General features: G+C 42.6%; 1 protein-coding gene across 3 annotated transcripts in view; it reads right to left on the bottom strand.

Moving 5' to 3' along the window:
- Positions 1 to 17,208, bottom strand: part of KATNBL1 (katanin regulatory subunit B1 like 1) — a 40,381-nt gene that overhangs the window by 6,820 nt on the left and 16,353 nt on the right. For all 3 annotated transcript variants that reach the window (XM_087722994.1, XM_087722981.1, XM_014059927.2), the window contains 4 exons: positions 11,819 to 11,946; positions 10,089 to 10,129; positions 9,053 to 9,335; positions 1,855 to 1,973 (listed from right to left, as the gene is read on the bottom strand). In XM_087722994.1, coding sequence (XP_087579120.1) covers positions 1,855 to 1,973; positions 9,053 to 9,335; positions 10,089 to 10,129; positions 11,819 to 11,932 — 557 coding nt within the window. In that variant the 5' untranslated portion in view covers positions 11,933 to 11,946. The remainder of the gene's footprint in view (positions 1 to 1,854; positions 1,974 to 9,052; positions 9,336 to 10,088; positions 10,130 to 11,818; positions 11,947 to 17,208) is intronic.

Here is a 17,208-nt window from a genome sequence, read left to right as displayed (position 1 = left end):
TGTTGTTGTTGTTGTTGTTATTATACAATTGTATCACAGCGGCCAGTTGTTTTGCCGGATTTGGCATTGGTTACTAGTCGGGCCCCACCCAGGGGCCTAGGACGTCGTAACATATTTTTGTAATATGCGTGCAGATCCAAGCAGTGCGGCTTTTTGCATTTGACTTTTGTCAATTTTTAACTGTTTTAAATGTAATTCCAGTGCTTTTGGAATAGCACCCAGTGTGCCAATTACCACTGGAATTATCACTGCTGGTTTGTGCCATAGTCGTTGAATTTCGATTTTTAAGTCCTGGTATTTTGCAATTTTTTTCATGTTCCTTCTCGGCGACCCTGCTATCACCTGGTTTTGCGATGTCTATGATTGTGACCTTATTTTTCTCAACCAGTGTGATGTCTGGTGTATTATGCGCCAGTATTTTGTCCATTTGTATACGAAAATCCCACAAGATCTTGACCATCTGATTTTCGGTGACTTTTTCAGGCTGATGTTCCCACTAGTTTGTTGCTGTTTTAATATTATAATTTTTCCCCAAATCCAATGGATCATTTCTGCTACTGAATTGTGCCGCAATTTATAATCAGTCTGTGTGATTTTTTTACAGCAGCTGAGTATGTGATCAACAGTTTCATCAGCTTCTTTGCAAAGTCTGCATTTGGCATCATCAGAGGATTTTTCGATTTTGGCCTTAATGGCATTTGTGCGGATAGCTTGTTCTTGCGCAGCCAGGATTAGTGACTCTGTTTCTTTCTTTAATGTACCTGTTGTTAACCATAACCAAGTTTGTTCACTGTCCACTTTATCTTTTATTTTTTCCAGAAATTGGCCATGCAGTGCTTTGTTCTGCCAACTCTCCATTCTTGATTTTATCACATCTTTTCTGTATTCTTGTTTCGTCTGTTGGGCCTTCAGTAGATTTTTGTTCTTTACTTCAATTAATAGATGTTCTTGACTTTCTTTTAAATAATCAGCCAGTGCATGTTTTTCTTCTTCAACTGTTTGCTTCACTTGTAATAATCCTCTGCCCCCTGATTTTCGGGGCAGGTATAGTCTATCAGTATCACCACATGGATGTAAACTGTAGTGCATTGTCATTAGTTTCCTGGTTTTTCGGTCCAAAATGTCCAAATCAGCTTGTGTCCAGTTAACTATACCAGCTGTGTATCTTATAACTGGTATTGCCCAGGTATTTATGGCCTTGATTGTATTTCCACCATTCAATTTAGATTTCAAAATTTTCCTAACTCTGTTGGTGTACTCTCGCCTGACAATAGTTTTTACTTCTCCATGCTTGATGTTAACCAACTGCAGAATGCCTAAGTATTTGTAGGCTTCATTTTCGTTGCATTTAATTAGTTGGCCATTTCAATTCCCTCACTGAAGTGATTTTGCCCCTTTTTATGGATACAGTGGTGCATTTTTCCATGCCAAACTGCATTGAAATATCGGTGCTGAATACTCGCACTGTGTTTGTCAATGATTGGATTTCTATTTCTGACTTTCCATCATCATCATCATCATCATCATCATCATCATCATCATCATCATCATGGTTTGTCACAGAGAGAGTCAGATGTTTAGACTGAACTTGACATTTTTATCCCCTTATTCAAAGACCTATGATATATAGTTGTTTGAAGGTGGATTTGGCATTTAAGTCCACTGTTATTGTTATATAAAATATAATTAATTGTGTTGTGGACACTTCATGGAGGGAACACCCAATCTAAGATTAATAGTCTCCATCCAGGCTTTTCTTTATAAAAAGCATCCTACATATAACCTCTCACCCTCCTCCCCCAAACACACAATGTGACTTCAGTTCAGCTAGCAGTAGTTTTCTTAAAGCTTTACCTCAATAAATAGGCTACAAGTTCACTTATACTTCTCCTCTTCCAAAAAGTTAAAGCTGCATTCAGCCGGAGATTTCTACTGAAGAGAACTTGGGCCATTGTATCATGATCTTCAGAAACCTAGAAACAGAATAGTGTAAGTGTTATAAGTCGAGAACTATGATTTTCTAAATTTTCTATCGGATGAGTCTATTAAAGATATCTATATGCTAAGTTGTTTAATGATAAATAAACATTATCCCAGAACATTATTTCCATCAATGGAAGCAACTGTTGGTCATGGAATAGGAAGGATGATTTCTGAGCCTGAAAGAAAGACCATTGGCTTACCTGAACGGTCGTTCTCAGGGTGCTGCGAGGAGAGTCCAAGCGTGGGTTAACACAGTCTATCTGCCCTAGGACTGAGTGAGTTTTTTCTCTTGGCCACGCCTCCCTTTACCTCCATTATTCAGTTTAAAAAAAGAGGAACCACTGAGCAGGAAGCCCGTACACATTCGAGTCCAATCATCACCCTCGCATCTGCGAGGACCCGGGGCGGGATTGGACTCTCCTCGCAGCGCTCGGAAAACGACCGTTCAGGTAAGCCAACGGTCTTTCTCCAGTGCGCTGTTTGGAGAGTCCAAGCGTGGGACATGCCCAAGCTATATTGTCCCTGGGTGGGAAGATACTTGAGTCTCCGGAGCCTCCACAACCTTCTGTAGAACCCTTCATCCAAAGGAGGCTTCGGCTGAGGCAAAGGTGCCAATCTTATAGTTCCTGATAAATGCAGTGGGAGAAGCCCACGTGGCTGCTCTGCATATGTCGAGAATAGATGCCTGGGTCACCCAAGCCGCAGAAGTGGCAGCGCTCCTCGTCGAATGCGCAGTCACCCGGCTAGGCGCTGCCCTGCCCTGATGCTCATAGGCAAGCTTGATGCAGGCCTGCAACCAACGCCCAAAGGTGTGGGAAGATGCTTTGCAACCAAGCGAATCCGGATGAAAGGACACAAAAAAGGAGTCGGACCGCCGAAACTCTTTGGTCCTCTTAACGTAAATCCTGACAGCGCATATCACGTCCAACTTGTGCCAGTCACGTTATTTGGGATGCGATGGCTTGGGACAGAAATTGGGGAGGATTATCTCCTGATCCCAATGAAACACGGTGTTGACCTTTGGAACAAACGTGGGGTCAAGCCGCAGGATAACTCTGTCAGCGTGAATGATGCATAAATCTGACCTGACTGATAGAACTGCCAACTTGGACACCCGTCGAGCAGACGTGATGGCCACCAGACATGCCGTCTTGAGCGTCAGATGGTGAAGACTCGCCTGTCGAAGCAGCTCAAACGGCGCCCCCGTCAAGGCTCGGAGAACCAAAGGTAGGTCCCAGGATGGGTATCGGTGAACATCTCAGGGGCAGATGTTCGACGCTCCCTTCAGGAAACTCTTGACCTGCGGGTGTTGGCTCAAGGGCCGGGAGGACCCCCTGATCAGGATGGTAGAAAGGGCCGCAACCTGATGCTGGAAGCCAGACCCCTGTCCAAACCCTCCTGCAGAAAGTCCAGCAGCTGGGGAACAGACATGGACACATCCCTTATGCCCTGCCTCTGGCACCAGGAAGAAAAAGCAACCCAGGTCGCCTCGTATATCCTGGTGGTCGAAGGCCTTCTGGAAGCTTGGATAGTCTGAATGATCTTGTCCGAGATCTTCTGTCTCCTCAGGAGCTCCCCCTCAAGTGCCAGACGGTTAGTTGCAGGCACTGGGGATCTGGGTGGCGAACCGCCCCCTGGCAGAGGGAGATCTGCTCCTGAGGAATCCTTCACGTGCCTTCTGCAATGAGCTTGGATACCACGTGCGGAATGAGAGGTAGAGGAGGGAATGCATACAATAGTCCTGGCGGCCACTTGCACCTCAGTGCATCTGTCCCCTCCGCCCACTGAGAACGGTATCGGGAGAAGAATCATGGCAGATGTGTGTTGGCATTTATGGCAAAGAGGTCTACTTGCGGTTTGCCGAATCTCCTCACAATCTGTTGGAACAGGTCCGGATGCAGTTGCCATTCGGAGTGGTTGATCTGCTGCCTGCTCAACCAATCTGCCTCCTGATTGCTGGACCCCGAGATGTAGTCCGCTCTGATGGATGCCAAATGGCATTCTGCGCACCTGCCCAGAGATTCCGCCTCCACCATGAGCTTTCTGGAGTGGGTACTGCCCTGCCTGTTTATGTGAGCCTTCGTGGCCACGTTGTCCGTCAGCAAAAGTACATGGTGCCCCAACACCAGGCCCGAGAACTGCCTTAGGGCGAGGCGGGCGGCCCCAGCTCCAACCAGTTTATGCTTTGGGAGGCTTCCCTTTGGGTCCACAGTCCCTGTTTGGCCCTGACAGTGAGCCCCCCACCCGACGAGGCTGGCGTCAGAAGTCACCACAATCCGCTTGGGTTTCTTGAAGAGGCACCCCCTCTCGACTGCTGCCATCCTCCACCAGGCAAGGGACCGGATCACCTTGGGGGGAGGCTTCACCCATCTCAACGAGTTGCTGGTCTTGGTCCTCTGCATCATGAGGAGAAACCATTGCAGCTCCCTGGCATGGAGACGTGTCCAGGGGACCACCTTCAAACAGGAGATCATGATCCCGAGGAGCTGCGACAGCGTGATGATCGGCAACAACTTGGATCTCCGACACTGCTGTACTCTGTGTCTGGGGTTCTGCAGGCAGTCTGGAGAGAGAAACACCTGACCGGTGAGAGAGTCTATGACTGCGCCTAGATGTTGGATGTGTGTGCTCGGCTCCAGCTGGCTTTTGGCCAGATTCACTGAGAAGCCGTGTAGACGCAACGTGTGAATGGTCAGCTGGACGCCTCGCCTGGCCTGCTCCCGGCTTGTGGAGTGAATGATGATATTGTCCAGGTAGCACTCCAGACGAATTGGGTGATCCGAGATGCGCCGCTACCACCACCAGGATCTTCGTGAAGGTCCTGGGCGCAGACGAGAGGCTGAATGGCAGTGTCCAGTACTGGTAGTGCCTTTCATCGTAGACGAACCTCAGGAACTGTCTGTGAGCCGCGTGAACCGAAACGTGCAGGTAGGCCTACTTTAGATCTATTGGCGTGAGAAGATCTCCCTGCCTGATGCAGTCCAGAATGAAGTGGAGCGACTGCATCTTGAAGCTTTTGAACGCCAGATGCTGATTTAGACGTTTCAGATCCAAGATGGCCCTTCACCCCACTGAGCTTTTGGGGACTAAGAACAGTATGGAATACAACCTCTGCCTCTCCTGTTCTTGGGGAACGGGTTCTATGGCCCTGATCTGGAGAAGATGAGCAATTTCCTCCTGCATAAGGGACCTTTTCAGGGGACTCTTTGGGGTTGGGCACCGGATGAAGGTCCGTTGTGGAAAGGAGAGGAATTGCAACACCAGGCCCTTCCTGATCGTGTTGAGTACCCAGGAGTCCGTGGTAATCTCCTCCCACACGTCAGCATATAATTGTAGCCGACCCCCTATGGGAGGACCCCTGTGATGGTCACATGCCCTTACGGAACTGGCGGGAGTTGTTCCCACCATGGTATGGCTTCCGAAAGGAATGCTGCTGATGTTGCTGATGTTGCCTGCCGGTGACCCAAAGGAACTCCTGTCCTAATTCCTATCTCCCCCCTGGGAATGGGGTCTCTGATAGGCGGAAGAAGTGGACGGCTGATTGGCGTCCGGGGCCCAAAAGGACTGCTTCCGAAAGGAACCAGAACCCTTGCGGTCGCCCTTCTTCAAGGTGGCTGGAAGAATCTTACGTTTGTCCTTCGTCTCGATGACAAACTGGTTCAGGGCGTCCCCAAAAAGCTGCCCCCCTTTAAACGGGGCAGAAGCAAGCTTCCACTTGGCCTTCATGTCGGCTTGCCAGTGACGAAGCCACAGCAGCTGACATGAAGTGACATTGGATGCCAATGCCCTAGAAGCAAATTTTGCAGCGTTCAACGAGGCATCCGCAGAGTATTCCACAGCTGTAATCATCTTACTGAGGTCATGCTTCCACCGGGATTCCCCGGTGGGAGGCCTAGCCCTCCGCTGCCTGAGCCAAAGAAGGGATGCCCTGATGAAGAAAGAGGCTGAGGTGGATGCCCTGATAGCCCAGGCGGTCGCCTGGTGCGTTTTATGACAGGCCTTCTCAGAACGCTTATCCTCCGCCTTGAGACCTTCCAGGAGGTCACCCGGCAGGTTCGAGGACGATGTTAAGGAAACCACCGATGCATCCATCTCGGGGAGTTTCAGCACATCCTCCATTTTACTCTCCACGGAATAAAGGGATTTATCCCCTCCACTAGGATTGGTCAAGGTACCACATCCAAAAACAGATATGGAACTGGAATTAGCTCCTGAGTGGGAGCGGTCTCCTTGAACAAACCCTCCTTGGGATCCTTGGTAGAGGAGGATGCAGCAGCTGTAACCTTAGGGGTAGAACCTAAGTTGGTAGCCGCCTTGGCCTTATGCAATATGGACTTAAATAATGTTGGTTTGAACAATCCAGTAAAGGCTGGCTTGTCAGAAGGCAATTTTTCATCCTCCAACAATTCAAAACTTCCAGCCTCCTCATCCTCCCAGACCGACTCCTCCGTGGCGACCGAAGTGCCCAAAGAAGCCGGAGCCTGAGCGGAACTCGAGGCCTGCTTAGACCTGGGGGTCCCAGAAGCCCCCGCCTCCCTGTGCTTAATGCCTTCAGCAATCCCTTGGGATATGGCAATAGACCTCTCTCATCTCCGCAGACAAGGCTGAGCCTTTGCCCTCCCTAGGCCAAGGCCTAGCTGGGCCAGGCTCGCCCCAGACCAGAACTTTCCCTGTAGCAGCTGGACGCCGGGCAACCAGCCAGCTGGCAAAGGTGTGCCCCGCAGACCAAACAGGGAGGAGAGGCCGGATTCCCTCCTCCTGCCACCCTCGGAGGTTCCGAGCGGTGGGGAAATAGGAAGGCAGGCCTGGCCGGCACCCTGGACAAGGCCCATATTCCTGGCGGCGGTCTGCAGCTGAGTGGCTTAACAAGGTCCTCTTCCTCGCTCCGACAGCACACAACTGCTCTCTCTCCAGCTGATGCATGCGCAGCTGCAAGTGAAAGCGTGCGAACTACAAAAAATGGCTGCCGGGCAAGAGGAACACCGCCGCCTTTGCCGGAGTGCCCAAGCTCACCGCGCGAGCCTGCGATGGCCCAGAAGGGATCAGTGCCGGTCGGGAAGCCTCCCACCGTCCCCTCGCTTGCCAGCTCTCACTGGACAAGCGACCTCTAGTTCCCGCCTGCGTGCGACCAGCGGGCAAAGAAACGGCCCGGAGCCCACTCAGCAAACAAATTATCTGTAAGTCCATCTTCCGATCCTCATAGAACACCTGAAATAAAAAACTGAAGCTAAACCTAATTTCAACTAAAATACAACCAATTTAGACTATATAGTTAACGTGGGGAGTCCAGTTATCTGCTCTAGGACTGGAGCGCTCCCCAGAACAGTCCAAACAGGCAGACTGAGTTTTTTAAACTGAATAACGGAGGCAAAGGAAGGCGTGGCCAAGAGAAAAAACTCACTCAGTCCTAGGGCAGATACACTGTGTAAACCCACGCTTGGACTCTCCAAGCAGCGCACTGGAGAATGTACATGAATGGATTTTTTAATTTTAATTATTAGATTTAAAAATGCATTGTTCCAGACAACCAAGTGTTCAGCTTTTTGTTGAACTTTACACATACAGAAACTTGAATTTATGTAAGTTGTTTTTTATAGACAGTATTTTGTCAAAACCTGTCTTAAGTTCATATTTATGCATTACTCTACAAATAATACATGGAGTTGTTGCCAGATATTGCTCTAATTTGCATGTTGCTCTATAATAGAAGGAACCAAAAAAAAGGTTGTTGCATTAGCCAACTTTATGTAGCCATCATATTCTGTCTGTCTTTTGAAATAAAGACAGAATGTAGTCACAGCATGGCGGCATTATTTCCAACAGTGGTAATAATTACAAAAAAGAAATAGAATGGAAAAAAGCATTTACAGTAGATTTTCAATTACACACTAGTTCTATTCACACTGAGCTGTTTTCTTTATGTTATGGAAAATATTATTTTCCAGTAATATATAGTTACAATTTTTGAATGATGCTCTAATCTTGGTGTATTCTGAACAGTAAAACAGAAAAAATAAAACATAATAATAAATAAATAAATCAGTAGTTGACCACAATCATATAAAAGACCAAAAGATAGTAGAAACAGAAGTTGTTTTTGAATGAGCCGTAAGCACCTCTGGGGAAGATAGTTCTGAAAATGGAGGTTATCACTGAGAATCTTCATGCCCAGCCAAACCTCTGGACTTTGAAGGATTTGGAATTTCAAAGGTTCTTTTCTGTATATACAGACTGGATAGACAGAATCCTATTTGATATGTTAAACCTGATATATCCCATTGCCATGGGGCTTTATAGCCAATGAAAAACATGCTGAATTTGGCCAGAAAACATATGGTACTGGCAACCAATGTGTGCCCAAGGCAAGACTAATTCTGCTGTAGAGAGTTCTCAGAGTTATACAGAGTTAATAGTCTATTGCTGTATTCTGCACCAGCTGAAGCTTTGACTTCAAAGGCATTCTGACATGATGCACACTGAAGAAATTTGTTAACGCAGTAATAAGGGCCTACGTTACAACCATATCATAAGGGCTTAGAGGTCAATTTAGGGTGCACCAGGCAACACCGTCTCCAGCAGCACTTCTACCTTCTACTGCAGAAAGACTGAGATCCAAGAAAAATTCCAAGATACAGATCCTTCAGGAAAACATGATTCTGTCAAAAACAACTATTGGGATTAATGTTCCCAGATAACTTAGATGTTAATGTACAAACAGCACCACAGTCTCAGTATGTAGTACTGAGTTTTAGTATGAATTTGCTTTTCCCTGTCTATTCCCAGGCAACGTCTAGATCTTGCAATGCTAAGTTATTATATTAAATAATGTTGGTATTAATAAAATGAATTATATCCAGTTCTATAATTATGCTGGTGGATTATATTTACTCACCGGTACATCTTCCCCTTACAGTTCTCATTATCCCTAATCTGAAGCAGATATGGGTAATAGGTGGTTTATAGCAAAGAATAATCAAACCCTAACATGCATAGAAAAAAAGAGGAAGGTAAACAGGGTTGTATTGTCTTACATTCATAAATTTTTAAAAAGATAAAACGTTTGATTTACCTCTGAAAAAAACCCACTGTATTTTGATGAAGGACTCTCTGTTTGAGATCGGCCAGCATCACTGGAGTTCAGTAACAAAGTACGACCATTAGGAGGCAATTTGGCTGGCAGGTTACCTGCACAGGCTAGTTCATTTTCCTTATTTGCCATGTCACGGCCTCTAGCTTTAGGGAGCTGTTTCTTTCTGAAACAAGGCTTTGGAGAATAATAGTGAGCCTTTTTTCTACAATATACTACTTTGAACAGAGAACGAGGGCTGGTTAGAGTTTGTCCAACTGTTGTTCTGCAAGAACAAGAAAGTTCATTTAAAATCTGAATATAAAACATCCAAGCAACTTATAAAGTCACATGCAATCTTAGAATCATTTGTGCCATCTTGCATTTACTATGAGAATACTATTAGACATGTAAGTTTGCTTCACATCTGGCGTGGGAAATACTATTTGAAGCATTAGCCCCTAAAAATGTCTATGCTTATATCTCTCCCCAAGACATAAAAAGTTGAAGAAAAATAAGGATTCAGCAATAAAAATATCCTATTCACCATCACCCACCCTGCTAACATTTGCACAATACTCTGGTCCACCAAAGATTGGCATCATTTTTGACCAATTGCTGTATATAGCTTGGCAGTCACAATCAGAGGCCCCTGGAATTGGAACAGTAAAAGCAGTTTTGGTTGGTTAATTATTTTTCCTTATAGTCAACCACCAAACAGGTCTATAGGTATGGAAATTAAATTCCTTATAGACCAATTTACGTGACCAGGATACTTCCTTCAGTGTGACAAATCAGTTTTATCAGATGCCTCTGACATTAAGACAATGCTATTTTTATCCTAATTAGAGATGAGCACCAAGAGATGGAATGGGACCAAAACTATTTCTGGTCATGCCAAAGATGCTAACAGCATTTAATTCTAAGGAACCTGGACAAAAATGTCCTCTTTCGATAGTTTCAATTGATTATTTAAATCAGAATGATTTCTAATCACACTAGTCTTTTCTCACAATCAATCAACCAAGGTAGCTCTCACCTGCTTGTGCAAGAAGCCAAATGTTTTGCAGATTGCTTATCCTAGAAATAAAGATAAAAAATATTACCAAGAACAACACACACTAATAGTAATACCTTATTTCACCCATATTTTTAAAATGCTTTTTCACTTAGTTTTGATACTTTGGAGAAAATCAAGTTAGTTTTGGCTTCAGAAAAATAAAATTACCAATGGCAACCCTAACTATTTAACTGAAGTACAAGATATTATGGCATCCATGAGGCAGAAGAGATTATGACATCAGAATGAGAAAACTTTGTACTACATCAGGAGTATAATATCATTTTTGACATATAGAAAAAAGTCTCATTAAAATCATTATATAACAATTAAGAATTTATTGCAATCTATACCAGTGGCTTAAAAATACAGTATATGACTTACTTCAGAATATCAATTTAGTTAGCATTTATTGTGAAACTAGATTATTGAATAAACGGATGCTTTAACATTTAATATTCTGATCTGTAATATAGTATTTTCACAAAAAGAGTAGGATACAAGGGGTGTTTTAGTTAAAATGACTTTTATCAATATAAACAACATTTTGTTTGCCACCTTTATGTTCACAAGTTAAAAACATTCCAATTTAATTTACAATCTGTGTGGTATGAGCAAAATTGCATTTCAATTTCTTCATTTTACAACAGCACTACTGCTGAACATTCAGAATCTATAATATAATCTATAATATGGATTGCTGTAGTATAAACTCTTTCCATTTCTGGTCTTTGGGGTTCTGTTACTTCACATATTTGGATTCATTAACATTTCAGGATATAAGCCATTAATCAATGAAAAGTCTAGCATTATTATAGTACAATAAATTATTGGTATGGGTGGAATGTGCAATGGAAGCCTTTTAGAAACTTAATTAAAAGATAACCATTTATGTATTAATGATTAACATTTGTAGCTTGGGGGAATTAAGAACCTCAGATAATGTTTAACAGGAAGTGCCAGCATCCAAGTCTATTTGTCCCCAAATATTTCCAAATTCTACTACCATTTTCTGTTTCTTTTCCTATATTTCCATTTTTCCCTAGCTTACTTTACAGTTCTGTAATTCAGAAACTTCAATTGTAGAATGTCATCTAATCACTTTTTACAATCTATTATTAGTGAGCATGATTATGCTGAGTTCTAGTGCTACTGATCTCTGTCTGTCTGTCTGTCTGTATGAATGATTCTAAGACAAAAGACTTTACTATAGTTTAATGTACAGGTAAAACTGTATGGATAGATGCTATTCCAAATCTCAAAGTGAACAGATTACTCTGATGCCTTTTAGAGAAGACTACCAACATACAGTATGCTTCTCAGAGATAATAAAATATTTCACAAAACATTTGCAATATAAATATATCAAAAATTCTCTTTAAAGCTGAGTTCTAATGGCTTAATGGACACAATAGTCTACTCTTCTTGATGTAGTTTATCAATGTTTTCTTTCAGGATACTTTTCTTCCTTGTCTAATCTAAATCCCCGGAATTCTCCACAGATCTCCCTATACAAGTAGCACCATCTATCCACTATCCAAGACAAATCAATTCATTTGCTGCTATCTAATAAAATTAATGGCCCTTTATAAACAGCAGCTCTCTCACAATATACATTTACTAAACAGTAAAGTGACATGTATTAGTTTTTAAACTAGTATTCAAATACAAAAGGTAAGATTTAAACAAATAATATATGAAAAGCTTACCTCCTTCATATTCTCATTAAGGGAATGAGAGCTCCTTTTCTTAGGGAGATCAATAGGACGACCCTCAATACATAACAGGTTCCGTTTTCTAACATTTTGAGCTTCAGATGCCATAATCTCCACAATTCCTAATTTTGGAGAGAAAATTAATTTACAATCTTAATATTAGCTATCATATTTATACTCATATTTATAACGGTAGCAGTCTCCCAGGGTCACGTGATCACCTTTTGCGACCTTCTGACAAGCAAAGTCAATGGGGAAGCCAGATTCACTTAACAACTGTGTTACTAATTTAATTGTACTGATTCACTTAGCAATTGTGGCAAGAAAGGTTGTAAAATGTGGCAAATTAACAATCTTTTGCTTAGCAACAGAAATGTTGGGCTCAATTTTGGTGGTAAGTCGAGGACTACCTGTACTAAATGCTCAACAATCCCCCAAAAGATAAAGCTAGAACCTGGGAAATACAAGTGCTGATGCAGAAAGAGTACTTTTAAATACCATTCATTAATACAATATTAAGAATACGATTACATTTGGATTCAGAACACGTCTAAACTTTCTTAGCAATGTTTAACATGTTCCTGTAATATTGCTTATAATAGTGAACAAATCTGTCTAAAAAGTGTGAAGTGAAACTTCTGTAAATATTGGATTATGAAAACAAATTTGTTCTCAGATAGCTGCAATATTGTAAAACTATTCCCAGAGTTCTTCTTAGCTTTAAATTCAAGTTCTACCAGATTTTATCTTGAAGGGGGGTAAAACCACTTTAAGTTCACATTTTGGATAATACAGAGATATAAAAGAATACAGTCTAAACCTGAATGTTAAAATAGAACTGAATATCCTGTGTAATACTAAATTTATAGTTAAACTATGTGTTTTTACTAATTGTGCATATTGTAACCAGATCATAATGCAGATTGTACTGTGCACTGTAATTATTCTTTAGATATAAGATATAAAATTTTAAACCCTAAAAGCTATTTAAATTTTATTGTAAACTCCAGACCTGTTCACCTTAATGTTCATAATATGTACTTGTAGGTTATTTCTCAACTAACAAAGTAGTCAAAGATGGCTACTTAACAAGGTTGAAGCTTCTGAGTATTGAGCATCAATAAGGAACTAGGCCAGTGAAGATGAACCTTTTGCTCACCATGGCAAACATTCAGAAAATGCCTTAATTTGACTCCTCACAAAGAAATGATTGCATATTTGTTTATTTAAAAAAATATAGTCCAATCATGAGGTGCTATGTATTATATAAAGAAACATTAAATGGTTACAAACATGAAAAACAAGTAAAGCAAACTTATTTTCAAAGTTGTGCTATTGAGAAAGTTGTTGTCAAGTGTTGGTGTGACATATCACCTTTGTTTGACACATGTCATATGTTTGCCATCAATGAACTAAGCCAGAGGTCCCCAATCCCCAGTTGACACAGATCTGCGGCAGGGGCAGGGACATGCAGTCACTAGAGGCAAGGGAGGCGGAGCCTCCCCAGTCTCCTGAGAGAAAGGAAAGAGTTTTAATTTTTTTTTTTTTTATGAATTAAAGCCAGGATAGTTGCTACCAGTTTTCAAGTCACAGTGGCTTGGTGTCTGCTCTCAGTGTTAACTAGGAGAAGGCTAGAGAACTCGGGGCCTCTTTTGCTTAAGGAATTTTTTGCCTTTTAAAAGTTAAGGAGAGTTTAAAAGTAAAAGATTTAATATGCAAAAGAGGCACTGGTTCTCCCGCCTCCTGATCTGGGAGCAGCGAATCATGTCTTGCACTTGAGCGACTGCGCAAGTGCAAGGGTGATTCTGGAGAGGTTTTTCTTTCACCAGCCGCCATTTCTTCTGCAGCCAGCCCAGCACCGAGTGGGGAGGACGAGGAGGAGGAGAAGAAGAGCGGTGAGCCCTTGTGGCTGGCTGGGGAGGGACTCACCGCTCTTCTCCCAGCCAGCCAGCCACTCACCCGGACCTGACCTGCTCCCTGCCTGGCCGGCTGGCCGGCACAAAGACTCACCGCTCTTCTCCTCCCAGCCAGCCAGCCACCCGACCTGCTCCCAAGAATGTCAGCGGGGATGGAGGAGGCGGGGGGCGAGGCGGCAGAGCACGGCAGTGGCGAGAAGCAACACCCCCGCCGCTGTGTTCGACAGGCGTCTCGCGTTTATGTCCATCATAAATGAGAGACGCCTGTCGGACACAGCAGCGGGGACGTTGCTTCTCGCCGCTGCTGCACTCTTGCCTCACCAACGGTATCCCTCACCGCACGTCACTGGGCAGGGGTGGGTTTCAAAAATTTTTACTACCGGTTTGGTGGGTGTGGCTAGATGGGGGGCATGTTACTGAGTGGGCATGGCCAACTTGACATCACTCACGCACACTCAGTCACATGACCCCCATCACCAAGCCATGCCCACCGAAACAGTGGCAAAAGGTTTTGACCAGGGGGAAGCGCTAAGGGAGCACCTACAATAAAAAAGGATTTTGTCCTCCCCAGCCCCCAGGAACACTCTGGGGAAAGGCAAAAACACCTAGTTTTTGCAAAAAAGGGGGGACAGAAAATGGACCACTTTTTGCAAAAACAGGCATTTTTGTCTTCCTCCAGCCCTACTAAAACCTGCAGAATGCTTCTGGAGGCTGTGGGAAGGCAAAAACTCCTCCATTTTTGGGAAAAAGAGTCCATTTTTTGCAAAAATGGGGGGATTTTCCCTTCCCACAGCCCTGCTGAAGCCTACACAGTCCTTCTGGCGGCTGGGGGAAGGCAAAAACGCCTCCATTTTTGCAAAAAACGGCCCAACTCAGGGACCTCTCTGGAACTGGCATGTGCACACCATTAAAAAAGGGAAAAATTTATATTTTTTCAATGAAGATTGTTCTGTGCATATGCAGAACACAAAATAAAAGATGGTGGCGCCCAGGATAGAACCATTAGGGTCACATGTCTGGCTGAGTTACTACCTATTTGGCCAAACTGGTTGGAACCCACCACTGGTCTGCGGAATGCCACAAACCAGGTCGCACAAACAAGCAGATCCTCATCCAAGGGATGCTGGCAGCACACAAAACCACACTCCCTCTGGTCTATGGAAAAACATCTTTTCCCGGACCCAATCCCTGGTGCCCAAAATATTGGGGACTTCTGAGCTAGGAAAACTGTAGCACGTAATACTGTTAGGAATATTTCTAGTGATAATAATGAAATAAAATGAAATAATGAAATAAAGCTGCAAGCACTCCTGCCTGCCTCCTCTGCCCCTCCTCTTGCAAACTCCCGCATTCCCTTCTGCTGTTTGCTGCTCTTCCATTTGCATATATAAAATTAAACCAGCCCCAGGCTGTGGCACATCATGTTTCTACTGAAGCAATAGTCCTTTTTAATCCCATCAGAGCCAAAACAATGAGAAAGCCCTCACCTATCGTCCTAAAGCCTCATCTAGGGTGCAGCCTTAAAGAGTTATGCATCTATTGATCATTGTGATAAATATGGTTCTTCTCCTCAGCACTGTATTACTTTCTTTGGTCAGAGATCTCCACAACCGTTCACTGGATATTTTTCAGGCAGGAGGTAGACATGTATTGTACGGTAAGTCTTGCACATAGCAAAGAGAGGCCACGATGGCTTAAAGGAATCCTTTCTAGTTCTGATGGTGAGCAACACAAATATGGTAGCTTGGTGAACTCTGACTCTGAAACCCCTACATGTCCTACAGCACTAACGTGACATTGACAGCATACCTAGCTTCAAAATACAGCCCCAGATTTCCGCCCTCACTCTGTTTCTCTGAATTGTATTAATTATTATTTCACTGTGGGAGCTTAGTAGTGACTCTTGAAATATTTTTCCTTTTACAGTTGAGGTCTGAAACTTCTGGGATTCTGCACTATTTCAATGGGAATCCCCTCTCACTCTTCATCTGTTAGAAAAAAAAGGCACTAATTGCACTCCTGATATGGTTTATCAGCCAGCAAACATCCCACCAGAAAATAGGGGAAAGAGAGATAAGTATACTCCAGTGGGTCGCTACGGGACAACATCTCTGTTACTTACAGGCATTAGACCAGCAATATAGGGTGTATTCGAGAATTATACTATCATTGTTAGAAAGAAAGCCAAAAAGTTAAAAACAGGTTTCCAAATAGTCTTGTCTTCCCTTTGTCATTCCCTATTTTTTGCAAAGCAATACTGCATTTTAAACTACAAGTCTGAAAAACAGGGTAGACATGTTTTACATACAAATCAAACATGTTGTAACACTGGAGGCCATCTGCTTTATTTAAGTTGAGGAGATCAAGTAATCAACTTAGAAGTTAAATCCATGGCTTTCATAGCACTATCGTATTTGAAATACTTTTTTACTTCAATATTTTTACATGTTCAAATTTGGCATAAGAACCATAATTAAAGAACACATGATAAAAGGATATCCCAGTATTACATCAATAAGGAACAGAGTCATTTATGGTACGTTCCCCAATCCGGCATACTCTAGGCTTCAATTTCTATAATCTGCCAGTGAAGATAACTGGATGATACCAGGTAAGGGAAGATTGGCTTACCTGTAATCATTTGCTGCATATGGTCTCTTCCACAGTACATGCAGCTATTCCTAGTTATTATTAAGACTTGTCTAGTCAATCTACTTAACTGTGTTAAAACTATCAGTTATTACATGAGTAATCTACCAGATTTAGAGCCTCTGTTCACATTTGAATATATGAACACATTTGCAGCCTATATTCACATTAAATTATTTTTCTGGAATGGATTTTTGAAAACATTTATTCCAGTAATTGCAGTTTTGCAATCTACTAAATTGTTCCAGGATGGCGCTTTATAGCAATCTCATTTTCTCATACAACAGAATAACTACCAGAATAGCTAGATAAAGTAATTATTTTACAATTACTTAACAGTCATTAGTTGGAATTATCTGCAAATTCACAAGCTTACATTATTAGATGTACCCCATTTTCAGAGTCAACATGATTAGCATTTTATGTAAAATCATCAACATCATAAAGAACAAGTTGTAAACCTTTTTTCAACTAAGATTTTGAAAAAAATGAATATTTTGATAATTGTGATTTAATACAAATTATGGATTCAAAAAAGAAGGAAAGCAATAATGATGGAAAATCCTATGCAGATGTTTTTATCCCAGGCCAACTATAATTTGATCAGAGCAACTATAATTTGATCAGAACACGTTAGCACAATACTGCCAAAATTTTATTTTATTATATTTAATAGGCCTTATAGGCTTTTCCAGGCTTGATAAAGACTATACAATTATAAGAAACAAAAATATTTGTTTCTATTTGACAATGTTCACTTGAATCACATTAGAACTAAAAAAAAGATACTAGTGATATCTTCAATTCAGGTTCCCTTGA

Source organism: Thamnophis sirtalis, unplaced genomic scaffold (assembly GCF_051295495.1).
Source record: "Thamnophis sirtalis isolate CommonGarterSnake01/CBP01778 unplaced genomic scaffold, rThaSir2_p1.2 scaffold_1, whole genome shotgun sequence".
Taxonomy (NCBI): domain Eukaryota; kingdom Metazoa; phylum Chordata; class Lepidosauria; order Squamata; family Natricidae; genus Thamnophis; species Thamnophis sirtalis.
The sequence above is the reverse complement of the archived record's forward strand: the minus strand, read 5'-3'. Positions and strand labels throughout refer to the sequence as shown.